Genomic DNA, 22,671 nt, shown 5'->3' with positions numbered 1-22,671 from the left:
AATATAACATGCATCTCCTTTTATGTTTTGTATATTAGGCTCTAGTCCTCCACCACATATTATAGATCTTAATTCCTGGTTTGTCCCCCTTGTATTGAAGGGAAAAAAAAAAAACTCGTGTCCTCTACCAGTTCATATATTATATATATTTTTCATACAAATTGATTCATCTAATCAGACTCAAACAATTCAAATTTGTATAATATCTCATACCATTGAGATATTTATAAGCTATTTTAAATTTTTTGTGTTTCGGATCTATTAAATATATCTCAGCTTTGATTGCTAGGAGCATCAAGGTAAAAAATTTCTATTTTTTTAAAAAAAATCTGGTTTAAAATACGATAAGTCTATCCACAATAAATAGTTGTCTAATATATCGCTCGAAAAAAATCCAAACATATCAAAAAGATTTTTATCCAAAAACTTAAAAAGAAAATTAGGAATGTCTTTTTAGCAAGCATGCTCTCTAACTCCAAAATTTTTTGATTTGATTTAGATAGATACCATGGCTCTTGGCCCTAACTAAGGCATAACTCGTAAGTCTAATTCTACTGGGTACACATATTGGTGAGCCAACATAACGTATCCCAGGCCCTTCCAGGAGATTAAAAGGCAGAAAAAAATGAAAAAGAAAATAAAACCAGCCATTGGTTAACAGGCACAGGTTGCATCTTTCGCACGAAAGAAGGAATCATTCTTTCATACGAATCCACCATTAGATCATGCAATAATCACTTCAAGATCTATACAAGCAGATGGAAGAAAGGGTTCAGAGTGCTTTGAGAGCTGTCCAACATAATCCATCGATCGATGTATCCTATATCTGTTATTCGTTAGGAAGATCTTGATATTTATACAGGACTAAAAAACTCAAAAAAATACTTTACAACTAGCTATTTTGGATAAGATTCTATATTTCTATAAATGGTATCAGAGCAGATTAGACTCATGGCGTACGTGAATTAAGAGAGATACATAGCTTAAATATGGGAGTATGTAAGAAAAACCCATGCAAGCATGTGTTCAGTCCTCCATCCAGAGATTATAAAACATATCTGGGCTATTCAGCATTCTAAAATGAGTAATTCCCAAATAATTTATAAAAAAATCTTATTCTCCGGACTTGACAAGGAATCCTAATAAGGAAAAAATTATATAAAAACATAAAAAAACTAGCTCTCGTGTGGCTGGAGATCGGCTAACGCGCTTCCGTGCGAAGAAGGCGGATCGCTCGCCGCGGCGGAGAGAGAGCAAAGAAACAGAGAAAAAAGGGGCGATTTTTGCGGGTAATTATTATAATAGTGAGAATAGCCAGTTTCCCACGAAGGAATTATTAGGAGCGGCGTTGGTTTGGTACAGTTGTGGATGCAACCCCCATCGCTAGTTTCTCTCACCGTTGACTCGGCTCTCCTCCACATCGCCCACATCACCGATCTCTCGGCGATCCCCGACCCCATCCTCGTCGAGCTCTTCCTGGTACCCCACACTTCCTCTGCTCTTTTCTTTCTTTCTTTCTTTGTTTTGGTTTCTTTTGGGGTATTAGTGCTGTTGGATGAGGTGATCTCTTTCTTTGCTCTTTCGAATTTGTAATTAGATTCATGATTCTATTCTTTCCCTCAACCTGATTGCTGATGCCTTTTGATTGATTAATTATTTATTTGTTAGTGATGCTGGATTTTGAAAGAAAGGAGGTGGAATTACGTGAAAGAGATTTTGGGTTGAATTAGGCGAAATTGCAATTGCAATTAATACTGTTTTCTTGCTATTGGCTATTAAGTTTTCATCTGCTGAACTAGGAGGATTGTCGGTATGGTTTTCTTGCTGCTGAGCGATATATTTGCGAGGATCGGATGATGCCCTAGGTTTTCAGATGAATAGTTATGAGATTCTTTTAGAAGGAGCTACCAAGATATCTTGCCCCTTTTGGACTGTAATGCATATAGAAAGTTCGAATTAGAAGAGGTCAGTGTGACATTGGAGTCATAGTAATTCGACGTATTGCATGTGTCTGAAATGAAAATGCAGTACCTTTCCGCCATCAGTAATTTCTGGCCACATTGAGCCAGAAGTATGCTTTATGGTTGACGAGTCTCAAGCTCTGAGCACATCAGTTGATTGAGATTTAGTCATCTTTTCAAGATTGTAAGAGCAGGCAAGATTGGTGATAATTGGCTTTTAGTTAGGATGCCTTGCACTGATAAAAGTATGCATTTCAAGAGATTATGAATGACCACACCACCGCAGAGAAGCCATTTTTAGGGGTGTTATGCAAAGTTACCTAATTTGTTGGTTTATTTGTTCTGGGTTTGGGTTCATTCTTCCCGATTCCCTCTTTTCAATGAGCTTTGTCTGCCTGCATTAAGATGAGGTTTTAATTTTTTATTGGTTCATACACTTGATTTTATATATATATATATATATATATATATATATATATATATATATATATAGATAATCTATTCATAACATGGTCTCAAATCACCAGGAAATATGGGAAACTGGGATTAATAGTACTAGCAATTTAGGGGACAACTTGAGGGGGGAATGAGGGGAGGTAACATCTATGGAGAATTCTTAATATAATCATTTCATTAGAATAAACCATATTGTGAACTGTTTCACCCATTGGTGAATTAAGTATCTACGATTCAAATTACCACTGTCTGCTTGAAATGTAGTTCAGGGAAAAAAACATTCAAATATTATTGCAAATATTGATGCTGAAGTTCTTAGGCATAAAATAGCCCTAAACCAAAAACAATGATGGCAGTGATGCCTGTCTCATGGACAATGTTTCGTTATCACTGTGATCCTACTTCATTTTAAGAAGATGTGATTAATTACGCTTATTGTGAGAATCAAATGATACGAAGAGACTAACAAAAATGACTTCATTTATGATTTCATAAATCAAAAGATGGTGAAGAACTAGAGAAGATTCCTATAAATGCAGAACTAACAGGGAAATGCTAGAACTCCCTATGAGAGAGATCGCCAAGACCATGATACACCCCAGCAACCTTCTTTTTATGACATTCTAAGTTTCTGACACAGTCGAAGATGAAGAGTGAGATCAGACTTTGATAATGGTTGATATGCTGAGTGTTAGGATATATGCTCATGACCAACAAGTGGTTAATTTGAAGAATGTGGAACAACATAGTGGCCAAAAGTATTAAAATCTGAGGCAAGAATGCCCGGATTAAAATTTTTCAAAGAAAAGAGGTAAGCACTTCTCTAAGATTACAATGGAATTGTTATGCATGAGGTAAAATACATGCAAGAAGTATGATATTGCTAGGTACACTTGAGTCTGAAATCCAATTATCCAAGTATATGCATACTTAATGCAGTGTGCATATTTTAGGTAATGGGAGTTGTGGCTGAATCAAACTTAGTGGCTTGCACTAGTATCTTCAACTAGCCAAGGGAAAAATTTCTAAAAGAAATGACGTGCTGTAGCAATATCGGACGCTGCTCTTATAGCTTCCTCTCGGCAGACTTGATTTACGCCTATGTGAAATTACCATCGCCTTCATTAATAAAAATGCACTATCAAGTCTGACGTTTCAGCTGAAAGCGTCCATTTCAGCCAGAAACCCAAAGCTGACCGATTTCGGTCCAGTTTTGGCAGAAACTGATTTTGTGCTATTTTTATTCATAATATTGATACCTAGTTTCGTCATGGTGTCATTTTTTCATTTAATTTAACATTTATCATCATTTCAGGGTATTTCTGCATTTCTAAATTAAATTTGGCTTAATAATGTCAATTTTGGGTCAACTTTTTCTTTTTTTATTTTTTCTTAAAGTCAAAAGTAGAGATACCTTTCATGAAAAATTTACTTATGGGAAGTGAGAAGCACTTTCTCAAGATTAACCTTATGCTTTTGGAATATCTTATAGAAATCAAAGCTTTTGGATGCTTGGCTTTGAGAAATTTAAGAGAAGGTAGCTTTTCCTAGGTATAAGATAACTTTCTGGATCTTTAAGATGATTTTTTAAGAGAAATAAGAAAAAAATGGTTTATGCATTATATCAAGCTCAAGCCTCCTCAATAAGGTAACATTCTCATCCTAAAAGATTTTTATATTTTTACATCCTTTCAAACTTTTAGCCTGAAAACACCAAAACCATAAATCCAAACATTACAAACAATATGCCTCAAAATTCTGTAACTTTTATTTCCTTGTCTGGTTTAAATTTATTTTATTATTCTCTAAGTTTTTCATCAAATTTGGCCAAAGCTCTGAAACTAGGTCGAAACGACTGAAATTGGCGAAGCCGAAACTTGGTTGGGCCGGCTGAAATCACAAAACAAGTTTTTAAGCTTGCTCTCTAGAAAGCCAGAACCAATGTGTGAAGTAGAAGCAGCATGAGATGCGAACTGAGTGGTGATCTAAACTAAGTACACTATAGTGGGATGCTGCATGGCAAGAACCCAAAGATGTCTCTTTTCCCAGCATATTGAATCAAGAATCAGCCTGGTCTAGCCTATAAAATCATGCCCTTGGTAGATCCAGCCAAAGCCTAGTCAAAGAAGGCTGGCCTAACCATTATTTTGGCTTCAAGACTTAGCATCTACTTAGCAATTTGACCAGATATAGAAAATCTGGACTTGATCAGGGCTTTAAGGAGTGGCGGGTCACATAAGATTCAGTTTATTATTATTTCCTAGATCTTAGGGATTTAATTATTATTCAATGTAATATTTTTATTTCTGTTTTGTCAAGATCCTCATAGGACTCAAATTAGTAGTGAATAGTAACCTGTTAAGACTATCTAAAATGGGAGTGGCCTGCTGAAATGGTAGTTGTCATTTGATAGTTTGTGAAGTGAAGGAGGGAGGAATGTATCCCTTCTTTCCTCTCTCTTATCTTATCTTTTCTCTTCCCTTTTCTTGATTCTTATGCTCTAATTTTATGCACGCTGCTGTTGTATAGCAAAAAAGAACGTATCTCAATCAGATATAAACCATTTTCTTGGGAACTGGAGATAGCAGAGGATGTAGGTATTCTGATTTCTTCGTAAGTAATTACCCTTAGATCTATTTGGACAACTGTGGAAGGCATGGAAGCAACACAACTTACTAATATGTCTTGCCAAGAGCAAACATTTTTTGAGTCTTAGTTGTGACAATGGGTCATTATTGCTGAAAGGACTGACCAAAGTTCTTTACTATTTTTAGCAAAGAAAATTCCTGTGCATTTTACTTATGAATATTTGATGCGCCAAAATAGGTTTCTCATGCTTATATTTAGGGGTTGGGAATTGGGATATCATCAAACTTAATCATGTTACATCATTGTTTTGATTGTACCATGCCATTCAGTCCTTTTTTGGAATTGCATGCTAAGCTAATCTTATTAAATGAGCTTTCCATGGTTGATGGAGCCTTGGAGTGTTTTCACCAGTGTTATCCTGGTGAATTTGGTAGCGTTGCTTCTACAACTATTCAATGGGTCTTTCCATGAGTGTTGTCCTTCACTCTTCAAGTTAATCACAAGGTCATCGAACCAAATCTCATGTTGACCTCTGACCTTGTGCATGTGCATTTGAATATATGCAGCAATCATTACTGGTATATATTAAGTATCAGGTCCAGGGGCAGGGCCATGTAGTTTACAAGAAGACTCCTCTGGAGGTCATTTATGTTTCTTTATAAGTATTATTATGGATCATCCATGGGGAGTTTTGCAAAAGTATGTTACTTTTGCTCCAGGAAAGCACATTATGTTCATAACTAACAACATTCTCTTTTACCCGTTCGTTATTTTACTTTGAATTATATGCTGGTGGGTAGGTCATGCTTCTTTTGCCTGCTAATGTTACCTTCATTAACCTCCCATGTACTTTAAATGTACAGAAAACCTTACATGCAGGAAAGCTGACAGAGAAGATTCTGAAGTTATTCACGGCAACTGGTAACGAGGAGATCCTTTTCTTTGTACAGTCCCTCAACATCAAACAGATCCTTACCCCAATTCTTCCTACCAGTAAGTAACTTCCCTTTAGCTTTCAATATAAATATATAATGTAAGAATATAGAATTTTCACCTTCTAAGTTGCACATTGCAGGGTGCTCCGAAAAATTTTAGAGCTGCAGTTGAAATCAGTTCCTTTAGTTGAAGACTATCCTTTTCAAGTTGAGCTTTTTGGTTCCAGCAAGATGTCTTTGAACATTAAGGACAATGAGGTTGATATCGTGATTGCGGCACTCCGATCTGATCTCACTGCTTTCATGGAGAAATGGCGACCATTTTTTTCCCGCTTCCACCTCATAATCATCAAAGATCCTGACATGGAAGAGGACCTACAAATACCCCCAGGCTTTGATCATCAGGTGTTCACAAAATCTGATATGGCTCAGATTCTGGGAGCCACTTCCATCAACTTCTCCGGTCATTCATGCCGGTACTTTGGTTATCTCATCTCACGCAAGAAATACATTATCTCCATCGATGATGACTGTCTTCCTGCAAGGGACAATACTGGCACCTTAGTCGATGCTGTAGCACAGCACATAGTGAATCTTAAGACACCTGCCACACCATTCTTCTTCAACACACTCTATGATCCATTTTGCAAAGGTGCAGACTTTGTCCGAGGCTATCCATTCAGTCTGCGAAATGGAGTTGAATGCGCACTGTCTTGTGGCCTATGGCTCAACATTGCTGACTATGATGCTCCCACTCAGGTTGTAAAACCAAATGAGAGAAACGTTCGATATGTGGATGCTGTGATGACAGTTCCAGTTAGGGCGATGATGCCTATGAGTGGAATCAATATTGGGTTCAACAGGGAGTTGCTTGGTCCTGCATTGCTTCCAGGGTTACGTTTGGCAGGAGAGGGCAAGCAAAGATGGGAGACAATGGAGGATATATGGTGTGGGATGTGTGCCAAGGTGGTGTGCGACCACTTGGGTCTTGGGGTGAAGAGCGGGCTGCCGTATGTTTGGAGGGGCGATGGGGTTGATGTGAAGGGTGCCATGGAGAGCTTGAAGAGGGAATGGGAAGGCGTGAAATTGATGGAGGAGGTTGCGCCCTTCTTCCAGTCGGTGAGGTTGCCAAGGACTGCAGTTACCGCAGAGGATTGTGTAATTGAGATGGCAGCGATGGTGAAAGAACAGCTGGGGCCACTGAATCCGGTGTTTGCAGGTGCTGCAGATGCCATGTTGGAGTGGGTCAAGCTCTGGAAGGCTGCAGGATCTCAGGGAGCATAAGTTGGATCGGATTTATTTTTAGGGTCCATTTCACTCTTTCCCATTTAACCTTTGAAGCTTTATGCTTATAATATTTCTGTGGCTGATAAATAAATTTTTTTACGTGCTTGTTAAAAGCATGGATACTGAAGCCAAAGAAACATTATCTTCTGGATAACTGCTGCTGGATTATGAGATCGTTCATTAGTTTATGTAATAAACATTTCATTGCTTGTTAAACCATCTGCAGGCAACTTTATCACAAACATGTCAAAGATGGTTACTCTTGCTTTTTTTCAATGCTTTCTATTGTTTTCTTTCTATCGTGTTGTGCTAATCCTCTGATGACTCTACTCACATGTACGGATAACTTCTGATGAGTATTGTATTCTTTTTGTCCATGTTGCATGTATCACTGCTGTACAGTCATCCTGACAGATCCACCAAACACTTATTTAGTAGATAAAATAAAGATGCAGCTGTTCAGTTTATTTGACAATGGTCTGCTTGTGAGTATTGGATTCATGACATGGATCCCCTACTACCTTCATCTTGAATCCCAAATGCATGGATTACACACTAACTAGATGGTCATCAGTAAGAGGTAAGAAGGCACACAGCTCTATCTTGAATATGCTATTCAGGGAATGCTTTCCAGCTGAAGCACAAATTCTGGCGCAAAGGCTATCTCATGTTGTCTCCAGCTTCATGGTGCAAACGAATTCGCTTAAATCCAACATGACTTGGGGGCCTGGGGCCGACATATTATCTCGAGGCGGCATACCGAGTTGGATTAGGTTGGTTGTGGATCAGGTGCGATCTGAAAGAGCGATGCTTGAACTTTCATACTAATATTTGTCTGAGCAGGTCACCTCAGCTTGGATCTTAATTCTGCGGTATCCATTTGCGGTTGGAGTTCACCTTTCACCATGGGACCATGCATCAAACTCGCAGGTGTGGTATTCAGGTAAGTGTAAACTTGGTTAAATGTCAGGGATGCATGAGTTGGTTCCAGGAATCCATGACCCTGCTCTCGGTTTCATTTGTTACTCTGGAGCGCACAATCTATCTCAAGACTACCAGGGTGTTATGATTCATAACATGAAAATGAGAGAACAAATTCGCAGGAGGGGTGACGCCAATGTCGGCCTTGGCTTGAGCTACAGCTAATTTTAATGGGCATTGCAGAACCCTTCAAAGCAGTAGGACAAGTTGAGATCTACAACAGGTAATAATTCCCTGAACACATGCAAGCCTTGGCAGGTTCTCTTCTTCTGTAGCCTGGCTGGGACTAACTATTTGAGCAAATTCTTAGTGAGTGTTGTCAAGAAAGCCACCAGCAGCGGCGACGGCGGTCGGACAAGCTGGCTAGACAACAGCATTAATGTCAGTAGAGTGGATTACTACTACCATGCGTGGTGAAGGTGATACAATGGGAGTGGTGAATCTGATTTATTTTCCTGTGTGTGCTCATTACTACCGTTACAAGGGCTTGCTATCTGTAAAAGAATAAATCTTCGGGGTACAAGTATGGTCTATATGGTAGGGTAGCAGTTGAAGCATTGGTTAGAAAAAAGTGGAAGTTACTAAAACGATGCAGAGGTGTTTGTGGCGAAGGTGATACAATGAGCAACTAAAGCTTTAACGCAATCTACTAACATACATTATGCAGGGAATCAGGGGTTCAATGTGTAATGCAACAGTAAATTACAATTATTTAAGGCGATGGAAGAGCTATAAATCTAGGTCCAAGGAGAAGCTGGTCATAGGAAAGTTTCGCCAAGTTTAGGTGAGAAAACATTAGACCAAATAAGATTTCATTCTGACAAGAAAATCATAATAAAGGCTGCTAATGCCTTATGCGGATCAAATGCATGTTAGGTTGGAAGTTGGCCAGGATGGGCCGGGCCATGCCTCTATCCAAATCCAGCCCGATTTTTTTTTGGGCTTCGGCCTGAAAATTTTTGGATAATCCAGAGCCAAGCTTGACCCTGACTCAGGCCCGAGCCCGACTATAACCCGATTGGGCCAGCCTGGCCCAGCTTGAATTATCGGTTAGGGCCAAAAATAGGTCTGGCCTGAACCCGATTCAAGTTTAATATTTTATAATATTGCTTCACAAGTAAATGAGGTAGCTAAAAATTGGGCTCCCTCCTACAATGCAAGTAAATGATACATGATATATTATTCTCAGCTAAACTCATTTTAATTTGTCATTTACTTCCCCATTATTCTCTCTAAATAACAACATACAAAAATAAATTGATTTGGTCTTGAATTTGGGCTTCATTTCGGGCCTTAGTCGGGCTCGAGCTCGAGCGAGGCCAATGACATATCCGAACCTTGCCCAAAAAATAAATGGCTCTACACTTAAGGCCAAACCCGGTCTAAACTCTTTTGGGCCTAGCCCGAAGCCCGGTCCGAAGTTCGTCTGGCCCGATGGGCCTCAAGCCCACCCGAGCCCATTTACAGCATGCACCAAAGGTAGTGGATGTGTAATATATTTAGGACAAATTCTTTGAGATGTACAAAAATAGCACTCTAATGAGCTATACATATGGGATGAATGCACCATATATACATTACAATATTCCATAAAAGAATATCAGTAAAAAAAAAAGAAAAAAAGATACATCTGTATGGAGAAAATAATCTTTGGCTACTGCAGCATTTCTATACCAGTACCATGTAGAAAGCCTCCAGTACACAACAAAATCTAGGTTGAATCATGCCCAGAGAATTTGTTGAAAAACAACTAATGATATACGTTGAAAATAGAAATGCAGATATCAAGACATATTTCTCTTTTATGATTAAGAGTCACTCAGAAATGTCTTTCATTGTAATGGATAAGAATTTTACAACCATTGCAGTGATATTTGCAGTCCAAACAGTTGCTTGACTTGATATTCCTCCTTATGAGGAGAATGCCAAAGCGGCAAAGTTGTTACGCTGATTGTAGAGTCAGCACTTTCTAATCACTGGACTCGTTTACCATGGAAACCCGAGGAACCACTAATGGTCCACCACGAACCTTTTCGAGAGCAAAGCTTATCCTCAAAGGTCGGCCTAATAATACCTGCAAAATAGAACCATGACCATCACATCAATTGATCTGTTTATATATACAATAGGTCTCTTTAACAAAGTCAACCCACTCAGCTACAGGGCACACATATTTTACCTTTCCATCCATAGCATCTTTGGCACATTTAGCTTCATGTTCTGTGGAAAAATGGACAAACCCAAAGCCTCTTGCCCTTCCAGTGTTCTTGTCATACATTATCCTAACTGAGAAAAAGAGGATAATTTGTGTCACTTTTAACTTAAAATATGAATGATTTTCAAGTATGTGCAGTTTATCATGCATCAGAGTCCAATGAAAACAAATCATGAAAGTTCAATACCGGAAACAGAGAAAGCCCAGTTAATCTGTTCAGTTTCTATTTACGAGCACTTTACAAGTCCTTTGCATGTGCACATTATCGAAGCTTTTTTATTCTTATCATCAATTTCTTGCTTGCCAATGGAGATGACATCTGGGAGCAAATTTTACTTAGGAAAAGGGACATATAAAATGATAAAGTGGGACCTCATCGGAGGTTGCAAATGAAACTAAAGCACGATGGAGAAGATGCAAAGAGAGGTGGGCTCACTCACATGATAAGACTATTGAAGATTTGACAGTTGATTGATCACAGACCATATTGTTGTTGAAGCTTTAATGCTCCTAAAGTAACACAATCTTAACTAATGCTTTAGGGGCGAAGAGCTCATGGTCACACCTTAAGTGTAATTTCCTTAATCATTACTACAAAAGAAAGAGGCTCATGGCCAGACATGTTGAACTGGGCGCCAATCTCCTTTTCCTCCTCCCATTCTTTTGAGACAACCTTTGCATCTTCCCTGTATGTACTTGTCATTTATTATTCTTTTTTTTTTCCTTTTGGATTCCACCAAAGGTTAGTTCTTTTACCACTCATGAGGAGCAAGGGTACAACACCCGATACAAACCCAAACCAACTTGATATCTGGGTCTAGTTGAGTAGATATGTGCTGAACTTGCATCAAGGTTAAGTTAAAAAAAATCACCAAGACTGCTGCTTCACCCAACAGATCTTGGGAGTTTGCAGATATTAAACTCACAGAGACATGCTGGGTAGACCACTCTATGTAGAGGCTGAACCATCCATTATAGAAGACATTGTTGTATTGGATCTGATAGCGATCAAGAATGGATTGATTGATTTAGGCCAGCAAACGAGCTTCCAAAAATTGCCTAAGCATCCTTGCCAAAATTGTCGTGGTGCTTCTGAATGGGAAATTGAATGGCCAAGAAGACTACCAGAGGATGTTTCTACGCTATTGCAGTTAGATTATAGGAACTGATGTTAGTAGTTGGCACACCAAACTAGAGTGCAGAATCACATCTCCAATAGGAGTATAGTCTCTCTCTCTCTCTCTCTCTCCAAAAAAAGGAGAGTATAGTATGCGATTTGACCTCATCAGCTCTATATCAATGGAGTGTTATTAGACTTTTACTAGCTTCAGTGCTAATTTATCAACCAAAAAGAAAAACTTCATGTGCATCAAGTATCTATGCAACAATTTCTCGAACACCTTCGCTGCCCTTTTCACATGCACAGACTTAATCACATAAGACACTAGAATTCAAACCAAATGATGAGAACCCTTAAATGCAAACAACAAAGCTACACTCAGCAGACAGAAAGATGCAGCACACTTGAGAAGGAAAAGAATACAACCAACATCATTAAGCTTCCCGATTCAAAGATCATACAACCTATATACTAACATGGATGCAATTAGATACACGATTCAGTAATACTACCATACATAAACCGAACATCAAGACAATCAAACTGAACTAACAATATGAACAGGTTGGTTTAAGACAATGAAAGTGGTTAAACTTGACAACAATTACTAAATTGGTTTAAGACCATGAAAGAAGTGAAACAGAGCAAAAGAAGCAAGAGGAAAGGGAATGCTGATGATGTACCTTCAGCGACCTCACCAAAAGAAGAGAAAGCATCTTTTAACGACTTCTCATCCACCGACCATGAAAGACCTTCCCCATTCACAGCAAATAAGAATCATCAAGAAGTAATAATTTTAGAGAGAGAGAGAGAGAGAAGAGCGAGAGTCCAACCTGCAACGAATAGCTTGGACTTGGATGGAGGAGGAGAAGGAGGGAAAGCGCAGTGGAAGCGCAGTAGCTGAAGAAGTGGCGGAGGAGGCTGCGACAGTCTCAGCCTGCTCGCCAAATGCATCCCGGCTCGGTTTCCCGAGTCGGATCTTAGATTTCTCGAGAGAGATATCTTTATATATACCCATGGGTTCAGTTGCTAGCGAACCGCCGGTGGAGTCCGGCCCGACCCGGTCCGGTCCGACTCCTAATGCCCGATGATATGGATGCCCCCCGATTCCCGCCTCTCGTGCTCTATAATAAATGAAGTCTCCTCGTTCCATCCTCTCCCGTTGGCGTTCCATCCGTCCGTCTGGGAAAAGCCTCTCCGCCCACCACCCGTTCGGCGGAACGCCCCCAAAGGATTTTTCCTCTTATCTCAACGCCGACAACCCCATCTCCACCCTTCTCCTCGCGCTCCGCTGCGGCACACCTCTTCGACCCCATGACTTCCCTCCCGTCCTGGCCGCGTGCTCCTCCTTCCACAACCTAGGACGTCAAGTCCACGCTCTCATGCTCAAGACCGCCGTCCATTCCCAACCCATTCCCGCCACTGCCCTTCTTAGTATGCACTCCGGATGCGGCCGTGTCGACGACGCCCTTTTAGTCTTCGATGAAATGCCCGTGAGGGATGCCGTTGCCTGGAACGCCCTCATCTCCTGCCTTGTCCGCCACGGCATCGCCTCCCATGCAATTGCGGCCTTCCACTCGATGGTTGATGACGGAATCGCATTCACCGGGCACACTTTGTGCTCTGTACTGAAAGCTTGTGCCTCCTTGCGTGCCCTTCGGCAGGGGAAGCAGATCCATGCTTGGGTAGTCAGCAATGGTTATAATTCCGTGGTCATGGGTACTGCACTGATTGATTTCTATTCTAGTTTTGGGATGATCCAGGATGCTATGGAGGTCTTTACCAGATTGAATTGCCCGAGGGATGTTGCGGTTTATAATGCTTTAGTTGGTGGGTGCATCCAAAACCGGCAGTACAAAGAGGCATTTACAGTGCTTAGAGAAGTGAGGCCAAATGGTATCACCCTTACCTCTGCTCTCTCTGCTTGCTCAGAGTTGCTGAATTTGTCCTACGGGAAGCAAATACACTGTGTGGTGATACGCCGTGGCTTTGATTCAGATGTTATCTTGTGTAATGCCCTTATGGACTTGTATGCAAAGTGTGGAGAAATAACAGCTGCTCGCTTGGTCTTTAATTTGATCGCCGAGAAGAATGTGGTTTCTTGGACTTGTATAATTGATGCCTATGGGAGTTATGGACATGGGACTGAAGCTTTAATGTTGTTCAGGATGATGGAAGAAGGAAAATGTCAAGAAGTTACACCAAATGCTGTGACTTTCCTTGCAATACTTACAGCTTGTGCTCATTCAGGTATGGTGGACGAGGGACGGGACTGCTTCTTTTTGATGAGAGATAAGTATGGCATTGATCCAGGTCCAGAGCATTATGCCTGTTTTATTGACCTGCTGGGCCGGGCAGGGAGAATAGATGAAGCATGGGATCTTTATTGTGGGCTAAGTGAAAATGCTGGTAAGCTGACACCTGCAGTTTGTGTAGCTATGCTGAATGCTTGCCGAACTAGTACGGATTTGGTGAAAGGGGATCACGTCGCAAAGCATCTTCTGCATCTGGACCGTGATAACCCTGGAAGTTATGTCTTGGTTTCAAACTTTTATGCGGCTGTTGGAAGGTGGGAAGGGGCAGAGGACTTGAGAAAGCAGATGACGGGCAGAGGGCTGAAAAAGGAGGTAGGTAGCAGCCAGATTGCCGTCAAAGGTTGCAACTGAGATACCGTGTTCGACTGGCTAGGTTAGTTTTTTTTTCTGAGAAGCTCTTTTGAGAAATTGTTGACATTCTGATATTATTATTATAAAATGCATATTTCCTTTAGCATCAAAACTAGCAGTCATGCAGCTTATTTTTGTTTTGTTTAGATAGATATCTCTTAAACAACTATACTTAAACTAATGGCTTATTGAAGACTCAACATCCTACCTAGCATGGTCTGCCGTAACGGTCCATATCGGCCGGTATAGGCCGGTACGTACCGGCCCGGCCTGAGATCTGTACCGGAATAGCGTGGAATCCGGTACCGGTAGTTTATTATTGAAGAACCGGTACGGAACTGGTGCGGAACCGGTACGGGACCGGTACGTACCGGTCCGGGCCGCCACCGATACGCCGGCCGGTACCGGTACGGCGAACCTTTCTACCTAGTTGTACTCGATGAGTAATAGTTACTATAAAACAAACTATGCATGAAAACTCAAGAGCTGTGTCCACACTCCTGATGATTGAATTTTATCATGACAAATCATTAAGTTTGACTTCATAAATTGTCCATGACCCCCTACACTAATAAAGCTCCACAACTATTCATGCTCGCACGCTTGGTCCCGCAAAAATTACCTTTGAATGATTAGTACAATGTTTTTTTGCTTTTGCATAACTTAGCCACTAGCTAGAGGGTGTCTTCATCATCTATACCAACTATAAGAGATTAACCCCTTCTGATGCTGAAAATTCAGTATAGAGCACTAGAGAAACCTGGAAAATTCAGTAGCACTCAAGGGTTGAGGTTTCGAGAGCTGGAAGGATTTTTATAAAACCTAGAAGATTTTGGAGAAATTTTGTACATATTATAAACATGGCACATTTTTTCATTTGGAACAAATGTCAAATTCACTTAAGGTTTTTATACTAATCAGCATCAGAAGGGTTAATCTCTTATAGTTGGTATAGATGACAAAGGTACCCTCTAGCTAGTGGCTAAGTAATGCAAAAGTAGAAAACATTGTTTATGCATTACAGAGATAGTTTTTGTTGGGCCAACTGTGCGAGCATGAACAGTTGTGGAACTTCATTAGTGTAGGTGGTCATGGACAATTATAAAGTACGACTTAATGATTTGTCATGATAAAAGCCAATCAAGAGGAGTGTGGAGACATGTTTTGGAATCTTGAACAAGAGATGTTCATGTTGCAATGGACACATCAAGGGCCCATGCCTAGTATCCGAGCAAAGAGCTCCATAATTGTAGGAGCACATTGCCACTTTCCTTAACTATAGAGATTTAAAGATAAAAGGTTAGGATCTTAAAGTATTTTGTGGCATGAATTAAAGTGCCAGTTGTCATGGTCATTATGACATGGTATGTATGTTACTATGTGCAAGTTCTTGACACATCATGGGGCTAGTGCATGCCAAGTGCTGGTACGCTGCACATGGCTTTGGCAAGAAACTTGTTACATGCTTGTGCTTGACACAGCATCAAACTAATGCATGCCAAGTGCTGGCATGATACAACATGTCATAGTATTTAGCTTGCCAGTGCCAAGGCTGCAACACCAGCACACAGTACCTCAATCCATGCTTCATGGCATATAGGGCAATGGCACCAGGAGAAAGCTTAAGGATGCCTTTGGGTCTAACATGATACCATGTGCACCAAAAGGTTGCCAAGTTGCCTTGTAGTCTTTGGCATTGACCCTTTTAAGGGCCTAGCCAAAATGCCTAGGTGACATGGAAAGCACTTGACTAGAAAAGATCCTAGAAGTTTATAAAATTGGTCTTTTTTCATATATAGAGTCATATATAGTTCATAAAGAGTTCATGAAAGAATACCCTATTTATAAACAATATGGTTGTCAATTGCTTAATTTACATAATAATGAAAACTTTGATTTAATTACTTTAGATTACTTAATCTTTTTTTATTAAGTCATTTAAAGTTTCAACCATGACATGTTCAAACATCAATTAATATCTAATGGATAGATGGACTTAATGTCTTTCCCTCTTCAAGTAACTACTTATTTACTTAAAGAGGGAATTAATTAAGAATTTAATGCCCCATATACCAACAAACAAGGTATCTTCTGAGATAAAGGCTGCCTTCTAGGCAGCCAGGCATCAACTTATGTGCTTGGATGTCTGCATTGCGTGAAGGCCATGAAAGTATTAGCCTATTAGGTGCCTAGGTGGTTGGATTGTCCAAGTGCCAAGGTAATTGGATTTTCCAGCCACCTAGGCAGGACCACATAGGCTCCTAGGTGGCCTCATGTGACAACCTTGGTGAAATAGAGTTGGAGAATTGCCGTTGGCAGGTGAAATATTTCATTTGGTCATTTGCTTTGAGATGAGTTTGAGAAGGTGCAAACAATGGTCACATATCTAAAAAACAATAAGATGCTGGTGGAGAGCATATAGGCATAAATTATTGCTCTTTGGACTGGCTAACAGCACATGCTTGGTAATTAGGGATAAGAATGATATGTTCTTGAACATCATTGCTATGGATGAAGTAATAATTGCATTGTCTTGGAACCAAGAAACTAAATTTGTCCTTGCCAGTGATGAAAAAGCCTATCAAATCTGGGGAAGGTGAAGTGGCGTGAGAGTGTGAGATGGGACTAAGATAAGCAGACTAGTATAAGTGGAAATGTAGAGATAGGTTAGAGATTTCATCAGAGGGTGGTACACATAATAAAGAATGAAATTTTATAAGGACCTTTATAAATCTTAGTTTGTTGCAATTTGCATCTGACCATGAATGTACTATGCCATGCATGCACTCGGGAAGCCAAAGAATGGTCACGTATGCTGCATGCACCCAACTATCATCTATGCTTGAATGATTTGTATTTTTTCATGTAGAAAGAGGTAAGTTAAACCACATGTATCTAGCATTTATGAAACTTGAGATGCCAAAAGAACTTAATACTTGTGGTTTGTGTGCAGTTTCTAAGTTTAAAGAGAATCTCACAAATTCGAAAGGGAAGAATTTCTCTTCACAACATCAGAACATTTCAGAAGCTGCAAAATATGGTGTAAGATATTTATATTTTCAAATAGTCTATCAATGTTTGCAAATGGCAAAAGATTAAGCTTAATTTGGTATTATTATGACATTAATAGTGTTAGCATTCAGGTAATACCTCTGGACGGGTGCAGGTGGCAGTTGTTAATGTCAGGACATCAGAATTGAATGGGAACTTCGAAGCAACACATACGTTTGTAAGTACCAATCTCTGCATGGAATCGACAGGATTCAGCTTTAGCAATAATTGATACTTCAACTTCTATCCTGTATGCTTTCAATAAAGTTTATACTGATGATAATTTTATTTCATGCTTCATCAAGTTTGAATAAGTTGATCATGAACTCACACATGCACAACATGCATGACTGTTTTTTTTTTCTTCTGGAAACATACATGCTTAGATAGTGTAGACAAATTTCTGTATGGTCATATTTTTCACCCTTTTGAAAATGGACAGTGTAAATGGGTTTTTTTTTTTGATAACTATGGTTTGCAATTTAATGTTCTGACTATGTGATCTATAATTGTCTTCTTTTTAGAAAATTGATCATTTTGTAAGCAACGTAGCTGAAGGTTTGTTAGTCTCAAACAGGGATATCTTTTGAGTATAATGTCTTAAAACTCTAAGGGTGTAACTACATACATTTTTGTGTATGTATGCATGTAATTATTTATGTGTGTACATGAATATTCACAGGGTTGACAATTTGACATATAATGTTGCGGGAAGGATTTGAGCCCAAATTCTGTCAATTAAAAAGACATAATAAGTCATCTAAAATTAGAATTCAACACAATTTAGCATGGCTTATGATATTAATATTTCATGTTTTGGACGTTTTGTACCTATTCATTTAGTGGTTACGAAATACAAGATTGAGAGATATTATTCAATATTGAGATGTATCAAATTGCATCTGCCCGGTGTTTAATTTTCGGCATATCATTTTCGCAAGAGTTTTGCATCCAAATGAAGTAATCATGCATATAAGATATAATAACATGTGATTCGTAATTAGTGCAGTAAGGAATGAGATAGGGAAAGCATATCAATGCTTTCATCTTATGAAAGATTCAGTACAAATGTGGAGTGGCGCTTCTATTGCTATTGTATTTTTAAGTTGTTTTTAAAAAGATGATATTAGTCACTAGATATGTTTGGACATTATCGCTCATCTTAATTAGGAAAGTAACAGCAGAATTTTAACCATATGAAAATAAAAATGTCTTACAGCATGACGGGCTGAGGATTTGAAGATCAAGATATGATGATGTCATGGGTTTAACAATATGAATAGTATTTCAATTTCTTTAATTTCTGGTTGGATCCTTTTTAACCATCTTCACCTCTGATCTTATTTGGTCTTTCTTTTACACCTTACCGAAATCTTTTATGAAAGCTTTCAATACCAGTCTCGAGCATATATAATTATGTGGATTGGTGATATTGTTGCGATACTATTGGACAAAAGCCAAACTATAATTTAACACTAATCTTTCAATATTGAATAGGCATAACAGAAATGCTCATTTCCACTGGAATCAGTCATCATGGATTGATCATCTGTTATGGAAAAAACTTTGTTCAACTCAGGCATCCAATTTTCCCCTCCCCCCCTCCAACCAAAAAAAACAAAAAAAGAGAAAAAAACTCAGATCATTTGCTATAAAATTTTCCTTTAATCTAGCTGCTAACTATGGCTTTAGATGTATTTGCTCCGGTTTTTCTTTTCATTTTTTTCTCCAATAAATGCATACTGGTTAGTTCTTTATTCGCATTTAATGGTAGATATATCTAATTCACCAACTCTTGTCCATAGGATGGAGATGGACATGTGACTCTCTTTGGTCTACCAAGATGTTTAATGAAATTGCCAGGGGAGTTGTCTTAATAAAATGGCAAGTCGAGAACTCAAGATTGCCACGCTGATCCAGGCCCTCGGACACTGAATTACTTAACCGGCCCATCCAGAAGCTTACTTTATCTTAAATGAATGAATATATCAGAAAAAAGAATTGCCTTGTGCTGTGATGGTGGATAAATGGTGAATGGTTTTTCCTCGTGATGAAAGTCAGCTTGATATTGATTCAGACAATCCATGCCTGATGAAAGTTAACCTGATTTTGATTCCGACAGTCTACATTTCCTTGAAGAATGAAGAAGAGATCCAGGATGTATTTATGTGTGATACTGCTCTCTAGCATAGGCAATGATAAAAGAGAAATTTGTCGTTGAATTTATTTAAATGATGGTTGACCATATGTGAAATTTCGGCCGATTGTCTTTACCTTTTTGTGAAGGGCAAGTTTTCTGTATTGGGATGGCATTCTTTTGTAGTTTTTCAATTGTATGATTTCTTCCAAAGATGGCAAATTTTTCATTTTGTTAGAGATTGGCTTCTCCATGGTCTGACTCACAGCGACAAATTATGTGATATTGCAGGCATCTGAAAAATCGAAACTTAAATCCTTTTGGAATCTGCAGAGACTCCGTGATTCTGTATGTGGCATTTAAGATGACATTTTGACTCCCAATTGGATGAGTTCACTGGAATTGTAAAGAATCATGCTCCAGTTGGCAGGATTAAAGCTGCAGTGCTGCCACATTTGCAGGTATTATTGGATCAAAGTTCAAAGCCCTGTTCGACACCTTGGACTGGTCCGTCTTGGGACAAGCCTTGATTCTTGGAGTTGAAGGTGAAGCAGGTTGGACGAGGAAGTTGACTGTTGATGCATATGATTCAGTGTAAAAGTGTACCAATGATGTTTTTAACCTTAAGCAACCCCATGCTGTTATTCGCTGGCTATTTATAATGCACTGGAGCTTCTTAATGACTCATGATAATATTTTTATATGAAAGCAAGACAAAGTTTCTCATTTGCAATCCAAAGTATTTGCTGGCTATCTACAAAGTCTCCAATTAAAAGCTGTTTTCGCACAATCCACTGACCAATTTCCGTCTTCACACAAAATGATTACTCCATGATTAAATGTTCATTGCTTCTGATGGATTTCAGGTCACACCCTCTAACATCATCGACTTGTTAGCTTATCTGAATACATTGCAAATCTATAATTTTTTCACTTCATTTTTCTCCTACATCTGAAGAACCAATCAATAAAAAAATGTGGTTGAGGAGGCCCAATACCAGATGGGACACCATGAGGAGCCAGCTTTCTGATTTGGTGAGAGGTCTCAAAACTCCAAATGAAAAGAGCATGGCTTGTGCATTCATGGAGTCATCACCATTACCTAAATAAAACAATAATAGCATCAACAAGAACAATGGCCAGAGATGTCCCTACTCATATTAGCAGCTACTGGGACCAGAACAATATAATACAAGCATGCAACTGAACTAACGAGGCCAAGCAGGCCTGCATGACAGATAAGGGGGTATGAACCTTTAAGCTGAGTTCAAGCTGAACTTTGTCCATAAGCGAGACATACTTGATGGAAGGGAACTGTCAGCACTCCAATTCCAAGTATTGACAGCAACTAGGCCTTTATCAATGCAACTTGCTTCAGAAAAAATTCGGTCTGTCTCCTAGATAACTTTGGTCCAATGTCAGTCAAAAGCTTTGTGATAGGCTTTTTTTTTTTTTGGGTGTGTGTGTGTGTGTGTGTGTGTGTGAAAAAGGAGAACATGGCTCTCTGATCATAAGGTGATGATACCCATGGTTCAAGGAGACCCTGTGAGAGGCCATGATCCCAAGAGCTGCATACATCTTGGCCTTGGCTTTGGGAAATATATTTGGAGTTCTCAAAACTCCAATTGGCCCTTGGTTCTGCAAGTTGATCCATGCTGAGATGATTCGAGATATTAATTTATCGAGGCTTTAATCCAAGATCTCAGCCGATGGAAAATGCTTTTAGTGTACATAGAAAGATCTCCAAGCCAGTTTGATGCTGGATTGGCAACTGCAAAACTATTAACTAGCTGCATATTGCATCAAATCCCCTCCTACCCTGCAGCAGAAGGAATTTTTTGTGTGCATGAGAGCTGCATAACATTACTATTCTACTATACATTGGCTGAGGTGAATATTGATTGACATGGTAGAAACAAGATTAACTATCACTTAATGTGATGGTTTTAACATTGGTAATTAAAAGGCAGATTTAATACAATAAGGAATTGGTTATCAAATTTTGGCTGTTTATTCATGCTGTTCTGGATATATCGGTTTGCATTGGCGAGATAATGAGGATAGCTGATTGAAACCGATGTTTTTGACTGAGATCTTGGTCTAGATGTGTTTAAAGAGAAACTAAACTATGGCTCAATTGGGTTGCTAGCATGCCTGATCGAGCAAATCGACTACGGAGCTTGATTAGATCAAGAGACAGGTTCGGTCTTGCCTTAGTAAGAGGACTTCTACAATTTCTAGTAGAACAAGAATTATACAAAGGAAAGTAATAAGGAGATGTAATAACTTTCAGATGTGAGAAACCTCCAATAGAATTGATTATAGTAGGAAAGTAATTGAGTACAAACAAGGTTCTAGGCAGAATGCTTGGTCACACCGGAGCACTAAGGATACAAAGAGCTTTAATGGAAAATCCAATGTGGATATAAGGTAGTTGTATTGAGATGTTCATGATCCCCGCATCGAATATCACCTCGTTCTCTTATATTTGATTACCGCAAGATAACAATCGAACTTAGAACTTTCTCGACTCTCGTTTGTGGTTAAGCATCCTTATGTTAAGTATCGATCAGTCATATGATCAATCGTTGGGGAATATAGTCGGACATATGTTCAATTCTATTTTATAAGTAGATCTTGGCTATCACTTGCCATCTGGCTGTAGAATGAAAATTTAAAACAAACAAGATAAAAAATATAGTCCGCTTGTAAGAAATTATTTTAGGTTATTATATCCCAATTGCTCATTCCTTGCTTATGCAGCAAAGGAGGACCGTACGATATGATCCCAGCAACCTCTTATTAAACTAATAGTTGTGATGCCATCTATGGTGGTCTAAAACTATTCCTGCATGAAATACCAACTCCAATCCTGGTTATCTGTAAATGGTGGGAATGCTCCTTTTTTTTTTTTTTTTTTGAAGATCTCAAATAACGACCATTGGATTTCCAGTTTTTTTTTCTTTTTTCTGGGTTTTCTAAAAAAAATTATTTTTTTTCTCTCATCATATCACATCGAGTGCATGGTTTTTTTTTTTCTCCTTAAGATGATTTGAGTGCATGCGTTAGAGGTGGGCCTCATTCACTAGTATTACACCAAATACGAAGCCATTATTATCAACCAACCCACCTCTCTCTCTCTCTCAAACATCCATTGCATTCCGGCCTCTTCTAGCCTTCTTTCTTTAAATATTATCATTCATTTCCAAACTTTGACCAGGGTATAAACAAATTCCATATTCTATAAGTTTTAATTCAACCGTCTGATGAATC

At 39.1% G+C, this 22,671-nt stretch overlaps 4 protein-coding genes across 7 annotated transcripts; 3 read left to right on the top strand and 1 right to left on the bottom strand.

The window, feature by feature from the left end:
- The first annotated feature begins 1,196 nt into the window (after nt 1–1,196).
- LOC103715195 lies at nt 1,197–6,552 on the top strand. The gene is made up of 3 exons (XM_008802745.3): nt 1,197–1,479; nt 5,870–5,999; nt 6,082–6,552. The coding sequence occupies exons 1-3, from the start codon at nt 1,369–1,371 to the stop codon at nt 6,099–6,101; spliced, it is 261 nt and encodes an 86-aa protein (XP_008800967.1). The 5' UTR covers nt 1,197–1,368; the 3' UTR covers nt 6,102–6,552.
- Nucleotides 1,197–7,525, top strand: LOC103715197 (probable inactive UDP-arabinopyranose mutase 2). The gene is made up of 3 exons (XM_017844734.3): nt 1,197–1,479; nt 5,870–5,999; nt 6,082–7,525. The coding sequence occupies exon 3, from the start codon at nt 6,173–6,175 to the stop codon at nt 7,223–7,225; it is 1,053 nt and encodes a 350-aa protein (XP_017700223.1). The 5' UTR covers nt 1,197–1,479; nt 5,870–5,999; nt 6,082–6,172; the 3' UTR covers nt 7,226–7,525.
- Nucleotides 7,526–9,947: 2,422 nt separating this feature from the next.
- On the bottom strand, nt 9,948–12,672 carry LOC103715194 (glycine-rich RNA-binding protein 4, mitochondrial). Its single transcript, XM_008802744.4, has 4 exons — nt 12,378–12,672; nt 12,228–12,296; nt 10,389–10,495; nt 9,948–10,283 (listed from the first exon to the last, which is right to left on the bottom strand). The coding sequence occupies exons 1-4, from the start codon at nt 12,496–12,498 to the stop codon at nt 10,179–10,181; spliced, it is 402 nt and encodes a 133-aa protein (XP_008800966.1). The 5' UTR covers nt 12,499–12,672; the 3' UTR covers nt 9,948–10,178.
- LOC103715219 (pentatricopeptide repeat-containing protein At5g66500, mitochondrial) lies at nt 12,658–20,151 on the top strand. Of its 4 annotated transcripts, XM_026807730.2 has the most exons (5): nt 12,658–14,232; nt 17,164–17,252; nt 17,354–17,439; nt 19,067–19,429; nt 19,690–20,151. In XM_026807730.2, the coding sequence occupies exon 1, from the start codon at nt 12,678–12,680 to the stop codon at nt 14,208–14,210; it is 1,533 nt and encodes a 510-aa protein (XP_026663531.2). In that variant the 5' UTR covers nt 12,658–12,677; the 3' UTR covers nt 14,211–14,232; nt 17,164–17,252; nt 17,354–17,439; nt 19,067–19,429; nt 19,690–20,151. The 4 variants fall into 4 exon arrangements, with proteins under 4 accessions (XP_026663531.2, XP_026663532.2, XP_038984283.1 ...); XM_026807731.2 differs by lacking the exon at nt 19,067–19,429; XM_039128355.1 differs by having other exon boundaries at nt 19,067–20,151.
- Nucleotides 20,152–22,671: the final 2,520 nt, after the last annotated feature.

The sequence above is a fragment of the Phoenix dactylifera genome, chromosome 7, assembly GCF_009389715.1.
Source record: "Phoenix dactylifera cultivar Barhee BC4 chromosome 7, palm_55x_up_171113_PBpolish2nd_filt_p, whole genome shotgun sequence".
In the NCBI taxonomy this organism is placed as follows: domain Eukaryota; kingdom Viridiplantae; phylum Streptophyta; class Magnoliopsida; order Arecales; family Arecaceae; genus Phoenix; species Phoenix dactylifera.
The sequence above is the reverse complement of the archived record's forward strand: the minus strand, read 5'-3'. Positions and strand labels throughout refer to the sequence as shown.